At 43.3% G+C, this 21,200-nt stretch overlaps 1 protein-coding gene across 1 annotated transcript; it reads right to left on the bottom strand.

Moving 5' to 3' along the window:
- Positions 1-1,043: 1,043 nt before the first annotated feature.
- p4hb (prolyl 4-hydroxylase, beta polypeptide) lies at positions 1,044-20,173 on the bottom strand. Its single transcript, XM_061225632.1, has 11 exons — positions 19,834-20,173; positions 17,500-17,706; positions 16,086-16,219; positions 15,436-15,573; positions 13,922-14,026; positions 13,498-13,623; positions 12,893-13,093; positions 10,813-10,933; positions 9,644-9,825; positions 7,465-7,569; positions 1,044-5,738 (listed from the first exon to the last, which is right to left on the bottom strand). Exons 1-11 carry the CDS (start codon positions 19,970-19,972, stop codon positions 5,664-5,666), a joined length of 1,533 nt encoding a protein of 510 aa, XP_061081616.1. The 5' UTR covers positions 19,973-20,173; the 3' UTR covers positions 1,044-5,663.
- Between the last annotated feature and the right edge of the window lie 1,027 nt (positions 20,174-21,200).

Below are 21,200 nucleotides of genomic sequence, written 5' to 3' on the forward strand. Positions count from 1 at the left end.
ATGCCTGAAACCTACCCCTGTCTTCCTCTTGCCAGTCCTTGCAGGAATCGCTCTGGCCGGTCTCCGGCGGGAGGCTGCCACCCTCGCACTGGCAAGAAAGGCACAGAAACACGACTGGCACATCCTGCATAACAACGTCAGCAGCACCTCCAAGTAGACTCAAGTCCCGCCACCCCTACAACAAGGCGGCACAAGAGATGCTTCACTCTGTCCCTCAGGACCTGTCCAGAAATGCATGGCTGGCGGCAGCTTGGAAGCAGGAGTGGGAGATGGCCAGGCCCACCCGCATCCACAGCTACATCTGGGACCCGGGAGGTGGTGCCATAGGAGGAGATGACCTACCACGCCGGCAATGGACCTTATTGAACCGTCTATGAACTGGGGTCGGTCGCTTTAAATCATCTATGAAGAAGTGGGGCCTGGCAGACAGCGCTGCATGCGAGTGCGGCGAGCCTGAGCAGACTGCCGAACACATAATTACCACCTGCCCCCTATACAGACCACCCTCGGAAGCCAGCCTCTTTGACGTAGGACCAGAGACAAGGGCATGGCTGCACGACATCAAGTTGGACCTCTGATGTTACACGAAAAAAGATCTCAGCGTTCCATCCTAAATGATGGACAGGAATTGGGTTGGGATCGCTGAGTCTGTGCTTCTTATTTTATCTGTCTGGTATTTGTTTTCCATGTACGTGTTACCATTTGGTCCAATCTTTCATCAGCATATATTCTTCATTGTTATGTTCATGATAATCAGTATGTACTAGTCAGTTCAATCTATTGATTTTAGGTAAACAGTTACAAAATGGTTTAGTGAGTTGAAGATTGGATGAAAAAAAGGCCCGCTCTCCTCCAAAACCTTTCTTGGATTCAGCTATTTCTGGTTACACTTGCTTCCAACATTAAGCCCTTCGCCAGAAAATACTGCTGTGTTTCTTTTATTTATTTAGATATAAAAACAGAATTTTAAGAATGCCATCACCCACTCAGAAAGACTCTGGAACAGCCTCCCTCTAAAGATTACAACTGCTGAGTCACAGCCATAATTTAAACCCAATTTGTGTTTATAGAGTTGTGTTCAAGAAAATAACAGTACAAAATCAGTAACCTGGTGAACCACTGTTATTAGTAGTAGTGATATTTCTGCAATGCAAATAATTTACTTGTAGATGTAGTCTAATAGAAAAACAACAGACCCAAATATCATGACATGCACACTGCTTGTTCTGATTAATTGACTCATTCGTTGAAAGGGGCGTGTTCAAAATAGTAGCAGTGTGGAGTTTAATTAGAGCATTCATTCATTCTGTGAAAGAACAGGTGTCATTAATTGCCCTTTATTAAGGAAGATGGGAAGCAAATGTTTCACACATTATTATAAAATATATTTCCTACTGAATTGCTAAGTAAAATGGGCCGTTCCAAACATTGTTCGGAGGAACAACGTCATTTGATTAAAAAGTTGATTGAAGAGGGGAAAACCTATAAAGAAGTGCAGCAAATTATAGGATGCTAAAATGATCTCAAATGCTTTAAAATGGCAACAAAAACCCAAAAGACGCAGAAGAAAACGAGCAACTACTGTTAAAACGGATCGAAGAATAGTCAGAATGGCAAAGATTCAGCCATTCATCAGCTCCAGAAAGATCAAAGATGATCTACAATTACCTGTAAGTCAGAAGACCATTGTTGAAAAAACGGCGCTTGCAGAATCGGTTAAAATTTGTCAAGGAACACATCGATTGGCCCAAAGAGAAAAGGCGTAACATTCTGTGGACTGATGAGAGTAAAATTGGTCTTTTCAGGTCTAGTGGTTGTTGACAGTACGTCAGACGATCCCCAGGTACTGAATTCAAGCCACAGTACACTGTGAATACAGTGAAGCATGGTGGCACAGAAATCATGGTATGGGGATGTTTTTCATACTACGGTGTTGGATTCCTATATCAGGGATCATGGGTCAGTTTGAATACATCAAAATACTAATAAAAGAGATTATGTTGCCATATCCCGAAGAGGAAATGCCCCTGAAATGAAATGGGTGTTTCAACAAGACAACGACCCCAAACACACTAGTAAGCGAGCAACATCTTGGTTCCAGACAAAAAGGATTGAGGTAATGGACCTCAACCCCATTGAAAACTTGTGGCGGGACATTAAAAATGCAGTTTCTGAAGCAAAACCCAAAAATTCACAGGAACTGTGGTATGTAGTTTGTTCATCCAGGGCTGATATACCTGTTTCTAGGTGCCAGAAGTTGGTTGACTCGATGCAACGCAGATGCGCAGCAGTTATCTAAAACAAGGGTTATGCAACTGAATATTAGTTCCGTAATTTAAATTGAAGTAAAATCTTGAAAAATGTCAACACTGCTATTTTTTTTGAGCAGATTAATATCCCTATAAAAGAATAACGCAGACTCGATAAAATTAGCTAATGCTTTGATTTGGAATTTTGGAACTTTATTCACTTTTTTTTAACGCACTGCCGTATATTTGAACACAACTGTAAGCTTGTTTTTTCTATTCTGTTCCATTTGCCCAATCCCACTTATTGTAAGGTTTAATTGTTGACTTCAGTTTTTTGAATTGTTCTGTGACATCTGATTCTTTTAACCTTCTCAATCTACATGTTCTTAATTTTGCCACTTTTAATAGTTTGTTAATCACTAGGTGTTGTATTAAATGCCCACATGAATGGGCTTTCTCTGCCTGGTTCTAGTATCGAAGATGCCCACAAAATGGTTGCATAGAGGAGTGATGTCCCCAACCCTGCCTACAGAGCACAATGGTCAGCTCTGTGCCATTTAGCAACGATAACGTAAAAACATGCATCGTGTCACAAAAAACAGCAGAGAAAAATAAGCACTTTTGGTCGAAATTTGAGTATGGAACATAAATCTCCAAGCTCTAAAATGATAATTTGCCAATATTATTTTCCCCATCTCCAATTTCAGTTTTACACAGCAATTTAATGGTGTCAGTGAGACAAACTGCCATAAAAAACTGTTCATGATGTACATTGTGCAAGTACAGTTAACACCTTCAGCTTACAATTAAAAACAATTTCTAATAAAACTTTGAAAACCAAATGCACTTGGACATTAAAGCAGTGGTCACCAACCTTGTTCCTGGAGGTCTTACTAACAAAGCACACCTCATTCAATGGCTTCAGATCGCATTGAGCTGCTAATTATTATAATCAGGTGTGCAAAATGAGGGTTGAAGTAAAAACCTTCAGGACAGTAGATCTCCAGGAACAGGGTTGGTGACCCCTGCTCTAAAGATTACAACTGCTGAGTCATAGTCATAATTTAAACTTCTTTCGTAGACTTTGTTCATAAGCTTATTAAGGGTTTGGAACACCAGTGCAAGGAGGCAACATGGATGCATGCATCTGCAAAACACCAGGAAAGACCCCTCAAATGACAAGGCTGTGTCCAATAGGAATTGACTGCATAATGTTTGCAAAGAACACAGTAGCAGGCATGGTTCAGTAAGACATGAATGGCATTTTCTTATCCAGAGTGATGCACAGTTGATTAGACTAAGCAGGAAACAATCCTCCCCTGGAACAATGCAGGGTTAAGGGCCTTGCTCAAGGGCCCAACGGCTGTGCGGATCTTACTGTGGGTACACCGGGGTTGAACCACCGACCTTGCAGGTCCCAGTCATATACCTTAACCACTATGCTACAGGCTGCCCTGCATTGCAATGTCACTACAGACATTGACAGTGGTCTACGCATGAGAGGAGAGTAGGAAGTATAGACATGATTTTGCTTGTAAAATGTGTCAGGTCCCCAAAATAATATGAAAGCATTATTGAAATAGTGTGCCTAATGGGTTCACAAAAATAGTAGCTGAAGCAATCTCAAATAGCCCTGCGATTCAGCACCAACTGGACCAAGCACAGTTCAGCCCTTTTGTTTCTCTGCACAAGGAATGCCGTCAAGACAACTTGACAATACTTTGTACGTACCATATAAGAGAAGCACATCCAGTACATGTTTGGTTTTTGTAAATTTTGATTTATTTGGCCACCGGTTTACCTTTCAACAAGTCAAATTTAATATGATGGAATGCATTGTATTTTTTCATATGTCTTGCCCCCAGTCAATACAGTCAAAAACCCTTGTTCACCCCCCCCCCACCCACCTCATTCCCCTTTTAAACCTTTCCCTCCCACTCCAAAAATAAAATAATTACATTCACAACCCTGTCCATGGATGTGAGAAAAGCATAAGAGCTCACACACATACACACATACACACATACACACATACACACATACACACATACACACATACACACATACACACATACACACATACACACATACACACATACACACATACACTGCCCCTCCCTGTCATATCGACCACAGAGACACAGTACAGCCCAGATACTCCATTTGGAGAGTTTAAGGTAGGGCAAAATAGAGGGAAGGTGGGGGAGGAGGGGCTACTGAAATTATTTTCCCCATATAGAGAAAGATGCCGCAGACACACCAGTTCTCTTTCTGCAGGTAACGATCTGTGCAACTTCAGTAACGATCTAATCTCAGATGGCATGAAAGGTTGGGGTGGCATGACTTGGGGATCAAATTAAAATATATTTAAAAAAAGAAAAAGAAATCTCCAATGATCCCAATGATCCCAATGATCCCAGTTCTGCAAGAGCTCAAGGGGCCAACACTGCCCCATGCAACCATTGGTACTGATGGGCATACTGGTCATAATTGGTCTGGTTAAAATAAATTTAAATGAAAATTAAATAAGCTAACTGGAGTTTATATTTAAAAAAAGGAAAACCAAAAACAAAAATAATAATAAAAAATAAAATAAAAAAATCAGTAGCCAGGCTGTTGAACTCAAGACACTAGGAAAAAAAAGCACATGATTTAGTTTGGAGAGCAATGATACTCATTTGTTATAGGCCTTAGATGTCTGGTCCATTTTCAGATACTGGTGAAAATGGTGGTATTAGCGGTTGAAGCATTGTGCTTCCAGTAGGCTTCCATTAAAAGCCCAAGTTCCATGATTACCCCTGATGTGACCACAGCCCTGAGAGTTCAGCCTTAGGAGGCCAACATGCAGTTCTGGCCTTCAGACTGACTTCCAGACAGACATCACTGTTGCCCCATTACAGTCACTTCCCTGCAAGCTGCCCGGTGTTCCCACAAATAGCGATAATTAAAATGTGAGGGGGGGGGGGGGGGGGGGGGAGAGAGAGAAAAAAAAAAAACTTGGGCTTAAATTTGTAAAGGAATAAGAATGTATGGAAACAAAAGTGTGAAACGATGACCCTCAACAGGGCAAGCAACCCAATTGCACAGTGCTGTGGTTAAAATATGTACAGAAAAAGTACAACTTAAAGGTATGGTGGGAGAGATTTAGAGGGGGTGGGGGGGGGGAGCACTATGCAGAGTCCTATGAAGAGCACCCGCCCCCCCCTCCCGCCTGACGTGCCGGTTCAGTGCTGAGCTCCTGAGAGAGCGGGTCAGTGTGAGCAGGAGGGCGAGGTTGGAGTGGTGGTTTGGGTGGCAGCTGAGGGTTCCTGTGATGCCTGGTGACTGAAGCAGTTGGGAAGAGAGGGGTCAGTGTTCACAGGACAGGGTGGGGTTTGGGGGAAGGTGAGGGGGTACGTCTCTTCCGGTTGTCTCCTACAACTCGTCGTGCCCCTCCTCGCCATCAGAGTCATCCCCGTCGTGCGAGTCGTCATCAAGGTCGTCCAGACCCTGAGAAGAGAGAGTCAAGATGAGTCCCAAAAAACCCCTTAGATCTTAAGTCTTCAACGTTAACATAGGATTGCGCTTATGAAACAAAACAAGTTGATAACGCGCAAAAGGAGTTGGTGTTTCTAGTTATAAAATCCTGACCCAACCGACATGTCTGAGTAAACAATTTTATTATTATTATAAAAAATTCTCTTTCAACAAATTGAAGAACAAACCGCACAACATTGACTTCTTCATCCAGAACTTTCTCTGCCATGCCCCCAATTTATTTTTGGGAGACGTCGCCATAATTAATAGCGCATTGTAAACGATACGCCTGGCTGCTTGGCCATCACTGAAACGTGTGCGCACTCAGGTGCTGTTTGTGCACGGTGTGGGCGTGCCATACCCGGCATCAAACGCCTTCCATGGGGGATGGTAAACAGCAGCAACAGCTGCCACCGTCCTTAGCGGCCATAGCCAAGCTCTGGAATTATCCATCTGAGAAAGACGCACAGCGAGTCCGAGCTGGATTCCCCAGGCCCTGGATTTGGTCCCATGCCCTCATGGGCTCGCTGATGAAAGCAGGCACGTCCAACTGGCAAGCGCTGCGATCACAAGACTGCAAAGATCGCACTGAACATTTCTGATCATGACCCAGTTTACAGGACTACAGGATGTTGAATGAGAATAGAATTTGCGTTGCCGTCAAATTCAGATTCAGTCCTCCAAATGATTTCCTTGACCAGAAAACCCTAAGTCGAAGCTTGCCAAATGAAATGGTAAAAACAAAACGGCTAGCACGTGGCCTCGGCTATTCTTGGGCAGATGGAACAGTCAACAAGTGCCCCCCTGTATCAGCTGGTGCAATTAGTTGCATGTTTTCATTCACGCTTTTGGAATGGTCTCGAAATAATCAACACCGACGCAGTTTGAAACCAATGTGGGGGGGTCACCGCAGGGAAGAATTTTCAATATGTGTGATTTCATATGTGATGTCTGCAGAGGAAATGTATCCAACAGACATCATTATGTAAACACTCCTCATCTTTAGGACATGTTTACAACTGTTAGGTCTAAATTAAGATCCCTCTACCAGATGTGTACATTGTCATTTTAGATCATTTCCTCGATAAACCTGTGAAAGTAGCAAAATGAGAGGTATGATCTACTAAATTAGTCATTCAGACACCCCCCTCCACTCAAAAAACAGCCTGCTGGTGCCATGATCGCCAACTGGCAATTTCTACCCAATTCGTTCCTGTGGTCAAAACCACTGAACCACCCTGAAATTGCCTAGAATGATATGGTTGCTATGGACATGCAATGCCAGTCATCCTTATACTGAAGGAATGGTCACAGGTGAAGATCAGTCTGGGAGTAAACAAAGGTACCACTGCCCCAATGTAGAAAAGCAGCACCCTAAAATGGCCAGGGAAAGACTGGCACATTTCAAAGGCCAATGCTGTGAGCAACAGCTGGAAAGCATAGCCACAGCCTCCAGCCCCTATATATGCTAAACATAGAAGCAGTCTGTCACACATGCACAAGGAGGCCAATTTTAGATGTGTGAATGACTAATGGGCAATAAACAAGAGTGATGGGAAATCTTTGCATAGATATAGGATATTCCCAACCAATACCTACCAGAAGCAGGGAGAGTCTATGGACTTAATGAAAATTCCACAATCCAAGTTGTAACCCAATCCCTCATTGCAACGCCTCCACACTCCGATGCCATACTTACTTCCTCGTCATCCTCTTCTCCTGCTGGTGCACCGCCCTCCTTGCCCCCACTCTCCAGGAATTTGGTGAAGCCCTCCAGTGTCCTCTCCCCATTGTAGTCGATAACCTGGAACAGTGCAGTTAAACATGGATTAACGGGGCATGCCACTCCCCCCCCCCCCCCCCCTCAGTCCCATATGTCTCACTCTATGCTTTGCTCACATTTTTCAGAAGAAAAAGGGACCATCCATCTTAAGTGATCACAAGTTCAGCCAAAGTCACTCTTTTTCAGAGACTAATAAATTACTGATGAACCAATTACATTTCACCTCCAACTGTATGGCACGTAATCTTTACATGCAGGACCTTTCATTTAAATATTGGCAGGAAAGGCTAGTCGACCGAAGTTGACATGGCTAGATTAATACTGGTGAACAGTCAAGCTGATCATTCAAGGAACCGTGCACTGCATTTTCTTGCAAGGCCAAGCATTTGCAACAACGTTTCTTATCCTCAATTTTTGCATAATTGCAGATTTGCTAATCTGGCAGGAGCCAATTTCAGTGCAAACATTTTTTCTTTAAGAAAATGAGTCCCGAAAAGAAGACGCCTCAATAATGGCTGGGGAAGAGGGCAGGGACACATGCTGCTTTGGGTGATGAATCTGGAGATTGACCATTGAACTGGTTGTACCGCCACAACTTAACCTTTCCATTAGATATATTGCAACCACCAGCATTGAAGAGTTGGCTGAATGACTTGCAAACCCACAGGTGTCCCTGCACTGATCTGGCACAAAATAAATAATGGATTGGAGAGAAACATCAGGTAACAGCAGGTCATGGTCACGTTTCCATCACATTATTGATTACCAAAAACAGCATTAGGCTATTCCATGAGTAAGCATTGCAGAGCGTTGCATCATTACCTCACCCATTTAAACAAAGTACCGTTCATTCATATCCCGGTCTTGAATGCCTTAAATGAACATACATTTTCCCCTGCATATACTCAGTAAATGCATAGGAAAGCCACTTGATTTTGTCCAAGAAAAAGGCTGCCATCAGTGTCATTGTGTCCAAGTCTCAGCTGGGATAGGTCTACAGGTCATTTGGACCAAGTAAAGCTAAACTCAAATTTCAATATTTCAAGCGGCCCATCTGTTTCAATATACATCTACCCTTTCTTTGGTCAAACTGTAATGGGAAACATTTGGCTCCTAGTATTCTCATTTTCACGCCAGACACAAGGTTATATTTGTCTGGAGTTGAGACCCGATGGATGTTCTGTGACTGACTACAATAGCATAAAGGTTAGTCACAATTTTATGTATAATACCAGGATACATCCCTTTAACTGATCCAATCATGCAAATGAACTGGCTGCTCATTAGCTGCAGCTGCCACTTCTCTTTACCCGAAGATTCTCAGTCAAAGGACATGGGGGCAAGGGGGGAGGGGCATACCAAAGCAAATCTTTAGCAAAGCCTGCATACATACAGTCACTTTTAAAGGGGTGACAATCTGACCAAATGCCCTCCAATGGGAGTAATGAGCTGCCACTCAGGAGGGCACGGTCTACCTATGGCATTTGAAGCTGCTGGGAGCAAGAGGAGGGAGACTGCAGACGTGCGAAGGCGGGGTGTCTGGCTGCCAGCAGTGCCATCTGCGAGGGTGCCTGGGTGCTGCGCGAGGGAGATTTACTGGAATGGCCATCTCGGGTTCAGCACGTGTGACCGGGGCTGAAAAAGGAGCGCTTCTATTTCTGGGTTTGTGTGGGGCTGCTGCTCGCGGTGTGAAGTCATTTTGGCAGAGGCTTTTATTACACGTCGCTGGGGAAAGAAATCCCAGGCCACTCAAATGGTTTTAAACTCCAAACCCACAGGCTCAGAACTGAGGCTTACCGGCAGTATTGCGGGGGTTTCCTACCCACGATGGAACATTTTATAGGCCACTGTGCTCGGAAAGAGGGATCGTTAAAGAGCCTCCTTCCAAATAAAAACACCAACTGCCATAATTTCTTTTTAAGGCTCAATGTCAAAGTTTGTCATTGTTGGTTCACCCAAACAGAAACCAAGCAGGCACTCTTTATCAAAAGGCCACCTTCCTCCACCTCCTCACTCTCATCATTTGTACCCCCATGTCCCTTGTTCTTTACAATGGGAACGCTAGCCCAAGAAGTCAGCCAGAGTAAGGACTCACCTTGCGATCATCTCCAGCAGGGAAGAACTTGAGTGTGGGGAAGCTGTGGACCTTGACAGCTTCGATCTCATTGGCAGTGGAGTCCATCTTTGCCACAACAATGTTAGCGCTGTCCTTGTACTTCTCCCCGAGCTTATCCCAGATGGGAGCCAGCTGCTTGCAGTGTCCGCACCAGGGTGCATCTATGGAGGGGAGACGGCTCAGAAGTCAGGGCAGCACAATATATGCATCATTGTGCAACTCACAGAAAGTGCACAATGTGGAGGGTAGATGTGCACTTACATTAAGATAAAATAAGATCAGAAAATCTAGTATAGGACTGAAAGTGCTTTTTGAAGGCCAATTCCAATTGATTCAATTTTATTTGACAAAAACGGACAAGCACAGAGATTTGACAAATTTGCCTGCCTGTGCCGTACATTCAGCACACAATAGGTCTTACAGAGATTGACATTTCACCTCTCGTTGATTTGAAGCATTTGTCCTTATCCTCGGGGCTTACTGGGTTAGGGTTAGGCTAAAAATATGAATCTGACTTACACACAGACCACTGCTCTAGCAGAAGGTGCAAGCCCACAAATATTCCAAATAAAGCTAGAGGCTCAAGCCATTGTTGGCAGCAGGGTCTCTTAAGACAGGTGCGCTCCAACTACAGCTTTAACCCCGAGTAAACACAGGACACACACTGCACATGCAAAACCCAATGCATGTCCATCTTAGTACCCACCCAACTAATAAATCATGTACAGACAATAGCCCCATAGGAATGACCACACCAAAATCCATTAGCTGAATGCCAGCATTAAACATTTGCCAAGGAAAATACCATATCCTTTTACAGCAGAGGAGGTGAATATGGAAGGTCAATTCTCTAAGAATAAAAATGTATTCTTGCTCCATATACAAAGTTACTTAATTGTGCGGAGGGAAAGATGCTTTTCAGTGGGAATTAACACAGGAACCCTAGATGGAGACTTGGCCCAGGAGCGGGCTGCAGCTTTGAAGGCAAAATTATTTCAAAATCCAAATCAGGTTCTTGACCCTGAAAACCAAGCGCACTGGCCACGTTGCCCAGGGTCATGCCTGAAACCGCCGGAGCGGAAGTTCTGCCAGGGATCAAGAGACATTAAGTACCCATTTTCCCCAAAGCAACTGAAGGGTTTCCTTACAGAATTCAATGAAGACATCCTTGGTAGGGTCATAGACAACTTCCTCAAAGTTCTTCCCGACAAGGACTTTGACAGGGTTTTTGTCCCAGTCCTCAGGGATGTCCTGGCTCATCAGGTGAGGCTGGGGAGACAAATAGATGGACATATTAATTCGGCTATCACAATTTCAACACTCCTGCCAACTAGCCCACACACTACCAATCAACCCTCTGAAGACAGAATATATGTCTAATTAATTGTAGCATGCTAAAACCTCCAGCTACTCATCCAAATCATTAGAAAAATGCACACTGCATTTGAGGTGGCTGAGAACATCACATTACTGATGACATGGATGGCTCATTTTCCACTCATTCAACTCTGAGGACTATCCATTTCAACAAAGCAGGTGAACTCTGAACTCGTGAACAATCCATATCTGTGATCCAATAATTTCCATTTCTGAGAAATACACTATAGTTTGGAAAATGTAATCAATGTGCACAGGGCAGATGCATCACACCAGTTTTCAAACTGGAGAGTGGTGCCGAGACACCACCACAGCATGTGGCCATTAATATTAACATGAGCACCATAAGGCTTTGTGCAGATGGCTTGGACGTGTTCAAAGCTCAGTGGAAGGCCACCTTCTCTTCCCCATCCAATGTGCATGCTTGGCTTTGCCATAGTCTTCATTTACACAAGCTTACAGCAGGACCAAGGTCTCCCGGAGATCACTTTTGTGAACGCAAGTTTTTCCTCACCCCAATTCAACACCCCTCAAGTCACAGCTCCCCACTCGCACCCTCATAAGGAGCATTGTAGCTTAAATGCACACTGCTCCAGGGCACTTAGCAGAAATTCAGTGAATAATTTACACCCAACAGGCCACACAGTACTACAGGAGATTGCTAGCATCAATCAGAGCCTGATAAAGGAAAGTGTAAAAAAATAATAATAATAAAAAAATGCAAAAGCTGCAAGAGAACCCCAGGCTAACTCAAACCTACTCTCAGCTAGTCAGCCAATGACATCACTGAGGCTGGAACCTTCCATCTTGCTTTGGTGAAGTGAGCATTTGTCATCTGAGGCTCTGAAAATGCATTTCAAGCCTTACTTAAACTGTAGGCAGATTTATGTTGTTGAATCATTATATATATATATATATATATATATATCTTTTTTTTTTTTTTTTTACTGGCAGCTCTATAGGTGCATGTGCTGAGTTTCACAGAGGTAATGATGCATGAAATTACTATGGCCAGTGCCAAATCAGAGTGGCAAGAAGCCACACAATTATAGCAAGCTCATATCGCAGCCAGATTGTGTCCCCCACAGGAACATGAAGAGACTTCATAAATTGGAAAATTGCAAAGATAAGTGTAGAAATTCTGTGACATTAAGCCTCCATTATTTTCATTTAATATTTTATTTACACCTTATTTCTCTTTAGTCAACTAAAAAGCAATTACATTCTCCCTATTCTTAAGAGGACCACTCAACTGCATAATTTACTTTACTGCAGTCAGAAATTCTCCCTAATTAAATGGATCACACCTGGTATACATTTTCACTTTACCTTTGCTTATAAAAGGGTTGCCGGAAGTTGTGCCAAATTTATCCCACCTCAGGAAAACAGCTCCATGAGGTTAGATGTGGTTAATGGATATTGCAAGCAGTTGCAGTACCATCCATTTTAAAGTTTTTATTTAGTCTCAAATCACTGAGCAATCCCAGAAGCACTGGGGTTGGCACCAATTATTGCCCTCTCATTGCATTACCAAGCTAGTGACACTACTCCGTGCCCGAATTTGTTGGAACAGAGACTGAAAGCCACAGTACATTATGCCAGCAGTGGGAACATTGTGTTACACTCAGTGCTTCCAGTTTGACCGACTTGGAATACAAAACGGATGTGAAGTCACGATAATGGAGCAAACGCTCATGTACAGTACAGCCTGTTCTGGAGGAGCACCGTCCTTAAAGGACGCGTGTGTCTCCTCACACGAAGACGGACTTAAGTCACAACGTAACTGGAGTGCGGCGGAAGCAGCAGGAACGGAATTCGCAGCTCAGCAAGAATGCGTGCAGCCCAGCATACCTTGAGCTTCCCCTCCGTGAAGAGAGTGCAGAAAGCGATGATATTGTCCGCAGTGATGTCCTCGCTCTCGGGCCTGTATTTGGTCATCTCGTCCTCCAGGGTGATGAGTCTGACGGCCGGGCATTCTTCTTTCTTCAGGCCGAAGAACTCCAGGATCCGCTGATTGTCCTCCAGGTCGCTGTCGATGAAGATGAAGAGGATCTGCAGGAAAGGGGGAGAGATTTTAAAAAATTAAATAACTTTTATTTTATATTTTTTACCCTATATGTATCTTCCAAAAATGTAGTACTTACAGATTACAGAAGGCATACAAAAGCACAAGGAGCATATTGCATCAGGTAGAATTCTGAATAGCAGCACATACAGAGCTCAGACTAGTGCAAAACATTAATCACACCAACGTATGTATCTTGGGAGCTTGATGTCATACCAAGAGCACGTAAAGGCTATTGGTTTCTCAAAGAAGACGCCAAGGAGAATTTATGACTGGAGTAGGCTTGCTTAGACGCATTCATAAATCAACCAAAATAGGTTCCCGGTCATGACATGGGGTCAGCATTCAACGTTAAAGGAGACTACCTGAGGGGTAAAAAACATCCACCCACCTTGCCCTTGAATCCTTCAGCGGCCTTCTTGAATTGGTCCATCTTGTCCTGGAAATCGGAAGCTGCCTTTGGCAGAAACATCAGGATGTGGGACTTGATTTCTCCTCCAAAGATCTTGGGGGCCGTCTGTGTGGGGGGGAAAAAAAACAAAAATAAACATCGTCTTTATACATCTACCTACTTCTTCAGATGCCCATTTCAAATTTCAATTAGTGAGCACGATTGTTTTCAAAACGACCAGGAGAGTCCATATTAAGTCAGTGCAGGGCAGTGGTTGAGGAGTGCATAAGGAGTGAAAAGGAGAAAAGGGGGTGGTGAACATAGAAGGAAAGTAGAAAGGGCAGGCTAGGGTAAGACCAGAGTATCTCAAGTGCACAATTGAATCAGGATGTGAACTCTCCACAGGAACAGGAAGAGCGGTTACCTGCTCAGTGAACTCGATGACCAGGGGCAGCTGGTTGGCCTTGACGAATCCAAGCAGGTTCTCCTTGTTGAGCTCTCCATCAAAGGTATTCCGGCCCTCATCGAACTGTGGAGAAACAAGAGAAACCGGCGAAAAACATTACCGTCTGCTTAGACCCAGAGTGCTGACTTGCATGTACCAAACTTCACTAATCCTGAATCTCCAAGATCGAACAACCAACTGTTGCGATTCCAGAAAGCCTTGACCATGCGTGAATTCCGATTTAACCATTGCATGCTTTTAATGTCATTCATGGTTTCCAATCAATGAGTAGAGCACTAAAAATTAGGATCAGAAATGTAGAAAGGATGAGAAAAGTTGGCATTCGACAAAGCTACTGATACGGGCAGTGGGGGGCAACTGATCAGGAAACCTTCCAAACTTTACAAGAATAAAATAAAAAAAAGAAATAAAATGAAAAATTAAAATTGACCAGCCAGTAAGGCACTGGTCAAATGTCTGATCGAGATACTCTGGACATCAAGGCATTCACCACAAAGTAAGTATTTTAAGGGTAATTTATGTAAACTGGACCAGGAAAGTAGGGCACACATTATATGTAAGGGGCTCATCTGATCTGAGGTAGACACCTGCTGGGAAAAGGTCATGACAGATTGTATTGCAGGTATGTGGGACAGATATTTCAAGTTGCCTTGGTCGTCTGACAGGTCATCGACCTGCCAACAAGCATTACGAGACATTATGCCAAGACACTGCTTGCAATGACGACTGTTGCCATGGAAGCTAGCATGACTGGTCTAAAAGCCTTCTCCATAAGTGTTACATTGGCCTGCAGTGGTGGTTGGATCAAAAGTCAAATGTCTTGAAAAATGACTTGTGGGGGTTGAATTCATATTATATTAATATTAACACTGTTTTCTGAACTCGGCATATTACTTGCCTGAACCTGAAAGCATTGGATAACTTGGAAATGGCAACACCTGATAGGCAAGAAAGCTGGAAGGGTCTAGGACCATTATCTTGCATAGTAAAAGGTCGCCATAAAACCGCAATGAGCCCAATAGACAGGCAGAGCAAGTGATTGAGTATTCCCTAAATCCAACTCCCAACAGGTCAACAAGTCAGTTCTAGTAGCAAGGTCAATAGCAGGGCTGGAATACTGTTCCAGATATAGGGAGGGCCAGATCCTGTGCTCCCTATACCCTTGTGGGGTATCCTTAGCAAAGCTGTTTACAAAGAACCGTTACCTTTCACAATTGATCAAACCAGAAGTCTATTAACTACAGAAAAGGGGAGCGTGTAGACCAGAGGAGGCTTTATTGCAAACCCGTTGCAAAAGCATTTCAAAGAGGGTAGTACGCATGTTTGAGGTTATAAGGGTTCAGGCTTGTGTACCAGGGAGGGCTGTCAACAGCACATACAGTAACCTCTCGTTCTGACTGCTTGGACATTGCCCTCTGCAGGTGAGTCCAGTTTTAGGGAAACTCCACAGTAGAGGACAGACTGCACTATACCTTCTTGAAGAGAACGACACCATCCGCGGACATTTCGAATTTGGAAAACAGGGCATCGTCAGAGGCGATGCCAAAAGGAATGTCGTCAACAGCTTCTGCTGCCTTCAGGAAAGCCTTGGCACCATCAGACTCGGCATCCTGGGGTGAGAAGGGGCATAGTGAATTATTCTCATGGAGGTCGGTAGGCAGTTACTAAGCACATAATGAGAGTGTCAACAGCTCCTCCTTCATGCAGATGTGGTCTATATTCAGGAAGCAGACAGATTTTTTTTGTGGTTTTTAATGGTTTTTATTTTTTTGTTAATTTTACATTTTCGTGCTTTGCTCTTTTAAGCTCACTAAAAAAGATGCCAATTTTAAAACTAGCTAGGCACACCAAAAGTTATAAAAATTATAAACATTTAAAATAAATATTTTATTGCATAAGCCTGCATGAATAATATAATATTAACATTGCATAGGCCTGCATGAATATAGCCAGCTTCAAACTGTCGAGCTGAAGTTAAAACTGCACCATAATATCACATTTACATGTGGGTATTTACATGTAGCTTGCCATACAGTTCCCATATTAACATTCTCTTTGTTTTGACTGCAATTACAAATCTCCTTGTGCGAACTGTACTGGGAGAACACCAGCGCCACCTTACCTTGAAGAAGCCAATGACAGCAACTTCACTGTCTGCAATCAGAGACTCTGCCTGAGTGACTTCAGTCAATGTGGTGGCAGCTGGGCCAGTGCGCTTCTTCAACCAGCTCACAATGTCGTCGGCCTGCCTGCCAGCTACGAGAAGGGGGGAGAACAGCATGGTCACAAAACAAGTTACCTGGTACATGGTACAGCTTACATTTACATTTTAGTCATTTGGCAGATGGGTAAACAAGTGGTAGGAAAGTCATTCCACCACTGAGGAACCAGAACGGAAAACAGGCGTGAATGTGCAGCTCAACCACCAGGTGCTCCTAGTGAGAGCTTACCGGTCCTTCAAACAGAGACTGCTGGGTGTTGGAAGGCCAGGCTTGTGGATACATTACCAGCCTAAATGGGCATGAATAGCCGGTCCACATCATGCATTCCGTATCCATATTGCATATTATTCCAAATTAATTATGCATAAAATTAAGGGCAGCAGATCCTATTATGCAACTCCACGCTGATTGAGAAACACTCAAAAGCTGTGGTTCAAAAACAATTCAGCATTGATGGATGCTGAGGTGTGTGATACAGCAGATTCAGATGAGATGAAATGGGACAAGCTAGCACTCAGAAGTAAAATCTCCCAAATGGCAGTGTGATTGCAAAGAACACAATTAAAAATAAGAAGAAATACAAAGTTGAGGGAATTTCTTAAATTTCTCTTATTTTATTTAAAAATAAATAAAATCTGCAATTCTGTAAATTACAGCAGAAACCAACCAATGATGCAACAGCAAAGCAATATCTCAGTCAGGCCAATGGGAGAGAAGCAGTCTCATGTTTCAGATTTTAGACTGGAATACCAGAAACTGCCATCAGTTTTACGGCTCCCCCGACCACACGGAGTACAGTCAACGTGACTATCTGCACATCGCACACTCGGCAAAGGAGGGAGGTGGGCGGAGTCTGAGGAGGAGCCCCAGCAGCTTGCATCCAGTCACAGTACTGGAATGTAACACTAACCTACATTCAGCCAACAGGGACCACAAGTATGGGGAAGTCCTCTACATATTGCACACAGTCTTCAAAAATAAATGCACTACTACATTACACTGAATAGGTTAAGGAATATATTTAGGCACTTTTGAGTGGTTTGACATTCAGATCACCGCTACCACCTTACGACGTAACTTACCATCCCACATTTGAATATATACGGCGACGGCAATAACGATCATATCTTCAGTCAATTTGTGCAGTTTGTGACTTAAATATGGATGAGAATAAAGTAGTGATCCTCTGCACTGAACCAAGCTGGCCATATCGTTACAAATCATCTCCAAAACTCGTACTGAAAGTCTATACAAACGAATGTAAAAGGGCTATCAAACCGCAATTCCAACAGAAGCAGGCGTCAAACCCGTTACCTGAGTATTCTTTTGGGGACCCCTTCTCTCCTCCCTTGAAGAATTTGATGGTGGGGTACCCACGCACCCCGTACTCCTGCGCTAGATCGGCCTCTTCGGTGGCGTCCACTTTACCCAGGCGGATATCGGAGCCCTCAGCCTTCAGCATGCCCGCCGCTTTCGCATACTCAGGGGCCAGGGCCTTGCAGTGTCCGCACCATGGAGCATCTGAAACAAGGTCAACAGGTCAGAGATGAGCAGCGGTTTCGGTCAGCAAAAGAAAATGGCCCAAACTGAAGAGCCAGACGCCACCCCTGCCACTCCGGTGAAATCAAACCAGTTTCTTCTCAGGGGAGATGTGCAAGCTTCCAATTTTACAAATCTGGTTTGTGGCGCCTGATGTAGCAATTCAGTTAGCGCAAATCCTCAACTAAATCCTACCAACTGACAGTCTGATATTAACAGTCCTTCCAAATTACAAAGCTGAATACATAAGGTGGAGCAAATTAATCTGCTCTTGACCAATAACACTGCCAAATTTGAGTCGTTTTATGGAAGTATTTTGTCTTCCGTAAAACTAGCAATTTAAGTCCTAAGTGTATTTAATAATTTCACTGTGAGCAAAGATGTATATACCTTTTTTCAATTAATTATGCTCCTTATAAATTACCAATGGCATCTATGCATGGATCTTAATTATGCACATATTTTAACAGAGCTAGGGTATGTGCCTGATAATCTTGCAAGAGCCAAATATTCCCATGTCACTCAGTCAACATTGCACTGCTTAAGTTTAAAGTCCAATGTTCACTTCCACATAGATTATTCAATTCTAAAGGGTATTCTATTTACAAGCGACGGTTTATATCGTTATGAGGAGACAATTGACTTCGTTTCAGGTCTGGCGACATCAACATTATCAGAAAGGCGATAGATAATGAGATATCAATTACGTGTCCGGAAAACCGGGAGTAGGGAAGAAAAAAAAGAAAAAAAAAACATCAGGAAGTTTTCCTGGCTGTCGACAAAAGTACACGTCAACCTACCAGTCGACCCAGCAGGCCCCTCCCGTCCTTAAAACGACAAGCGAATTTGTTATCCCTCCCCCACAGTTCATTGGAAGATCCAAATCGTGGAATTCTCTGACTGGTCAGTCGACCTGTCATTCTTCTCTATAGTTACATTTTCACAAGGTCCAGCGGAGTCATCGCAGGGCAGTCCTTGAATCTCAACAAAATGGGGTGGACGAACTTTTCAGTTCAATTCAAAACTGTTCCATGGGATACAGGCAAACAGCTACTGCAGCTCAATGGTCAAGATATCATATATAAGGGAATTGTATTTGAGATGGCTAGATGGATAGCTACCAAAAACTTGTAACGTACTTCGGTTACACACACGGACACTGCAATGGAATTTCACCAGCAGGCAAAGTGGCAAAGATCCCAAATAGCTACAGCCAATCGATTGAGCCCTTAGGGTAAACGAAACTGTTGCGCTGTCCAGGTTATCTCTGATCCCCATTACATAATGAATGCCAGTGAAATCTGTGAATCAAACATTTATAGGAACAATCAAACATTTATGGGAAATACGCACCACAACTGCGGATAGGAGGTATGGGAAGCTTTAGTCGAGTCAGACATCAACATGTTACTGTTGTGCTGTATAAACGTTAGCCAATTACAAACACGTATGGAATACAAGGATGTATCCCCGTTAAAAACACAATGCGATTACCAAGTCAAAGCATGCATGGAATACAAGGACAAGGACATTTCATGACTGAAAAAATCCACTCGACTGTGCGATTATCTTCAACGTACACTGTTGCATTGTTAGCGTATCCAGATAAATATAGATACAGATATGTACAGGTGCAAATAAAAACTGGTCTCCAGTCCGACCACCATCGGGATACTCCACAACAATAAACCTCAGTATTGTCCAGCAACCAAAAACTACATGCACAAGGAGAGAGTTAACGTAGGTCCGAGATCCCCTTGCCATTACTGTCAACAATGGAGCAAAAAAGCTAGCTCGATAGCAAAGTACATTCATTCGTGTGTAACGCTAGGTAAACTACAACCGTTAGAAAGAATGTAACGTTATTCATACTGTATACTGTATTTGGAACATGCAACATAGTTTTTAGTATGATATATACAGCGATATAACGACACAGTATCCGTCAACTTACCTACTTACAGTGACTGGCAGGGGTGATAGCTAGCTCTACTCACTTAGCCAAAGTCTTGACAGTAACGTTAACTTAGCAACCTAGCAAGCTACATAAAATGTCATCTTTCATTAGCCTCGCATTTCTTAACTCCGCATCTACAACTGAATACTCACAGAATTCAACCAGAATGTTGGGGTGCGCCTTCAGTGCCTCTTCAAAGTTACTTTTCTTCAAAACCAAGACATCATCTTCCTCGGGAACATCAGCCCTGCTAGCCGCAGCTAGTGCACAGAGTACCAAAAACTTCAACATACTTGTGCTCGTCTTCAATACTGAAAATTGAGAGGCTGTGGTCACAGTACCGTGGACAACTATTTTTATGTGAGTAAATCAGATATTTTGATTTGCGTATTTTTAATATTTCGATTGCTGAGCGGTCGCCTCTATTTTGTGTATGCCGCTACTAACGTGGCACTGCGCGCAGGAACCAGAGAGGCCAGTTCTACTGCGCAGGCGCTTTTATCAGGTTGAATGCTGTTCGTGTTGAATTGTGACTGGACCACGGCACGAAATACCTGGAAGTGAATCATGCAGTTTATGTGCCTACTGGGCGGTCTGAACTTCTCTTTAGAATTTCTTATTTGGGAGTGGTATGGTAATACGTTGGTCTATTTCCAGATTGCCGTGTACTTAATAATATATAATAATATATTGAAACAAAATAAGATTTTAACACGGTATTTGCAGCGAATAAAGGAGATTTGTTTGGGCCGAAGTGTCGCCCTTTTATCCGAAAAGATAAAGCAGTAGTAGCAGAAGGACTATTGGATAGATGTGCATTGGTTCTGTCACGCCCGGGTGTCTGTCGACAGTGCTGTCTCACCTCAAGTGGCCGGTATCCATCTGTAAATTATAAATAGTTCTATAAGAGATGAGCTAATACTGTACAATATATTACAGACTGGTTTAAAATGCATGACAAGGTCCCAGGGTGCATCGAACAGCAGTTTTTGCACACCCCAGATACGATATGATGTCCTGCTTCCCAAGCTAGTTATGCTGAAATGGGGGTAATTAGCATAATGACATCATACTCATTGCTCGAAGCATGCACCATTTAAGTTAACTGAAACAATACGATGTATTGATGTATTTAACTACTTGGTAAACATTTCATATGAGAATACAATTCCCAGGATGGAGCTAGACACCAGGGCTCTTATAAACATTGGGACAGCTGTCAGTTCAAAGGGGGAAAAACAATAAAACACTGCACACGTGCATAAACTGTAAATGACTAGTTTAATGTAACAGTATTTTGGATTGGCCAACAGTGTATTCGGGATATTGGAGAATAGGACACCTAGTCTGAGCAGAGAGACATAACTGAGCCTAGCCACAGCGAAAGCAGGCACTGCACAGCTATCACAAGCAACATTGTGCGTGTGTGCTTTTTGTATTCCTCCTCCCTGCTGTGTAGCACAGTTGTTATATATCAGAAGTTGTTCACGAAGAGAATATCAAAACATGTACATAGTGT

This window comes from Conger conger, chromosome 2, assembly GCF_963514075.1.
Source record: "Conger conger chromosome 2, fConCon1.1, whole genome shotgun sequence".
NCBI lineage: Eukaryota > Metazoa > Chordata > Actinopteri > Anguilliformes > Congridae > Conger > Conger conger.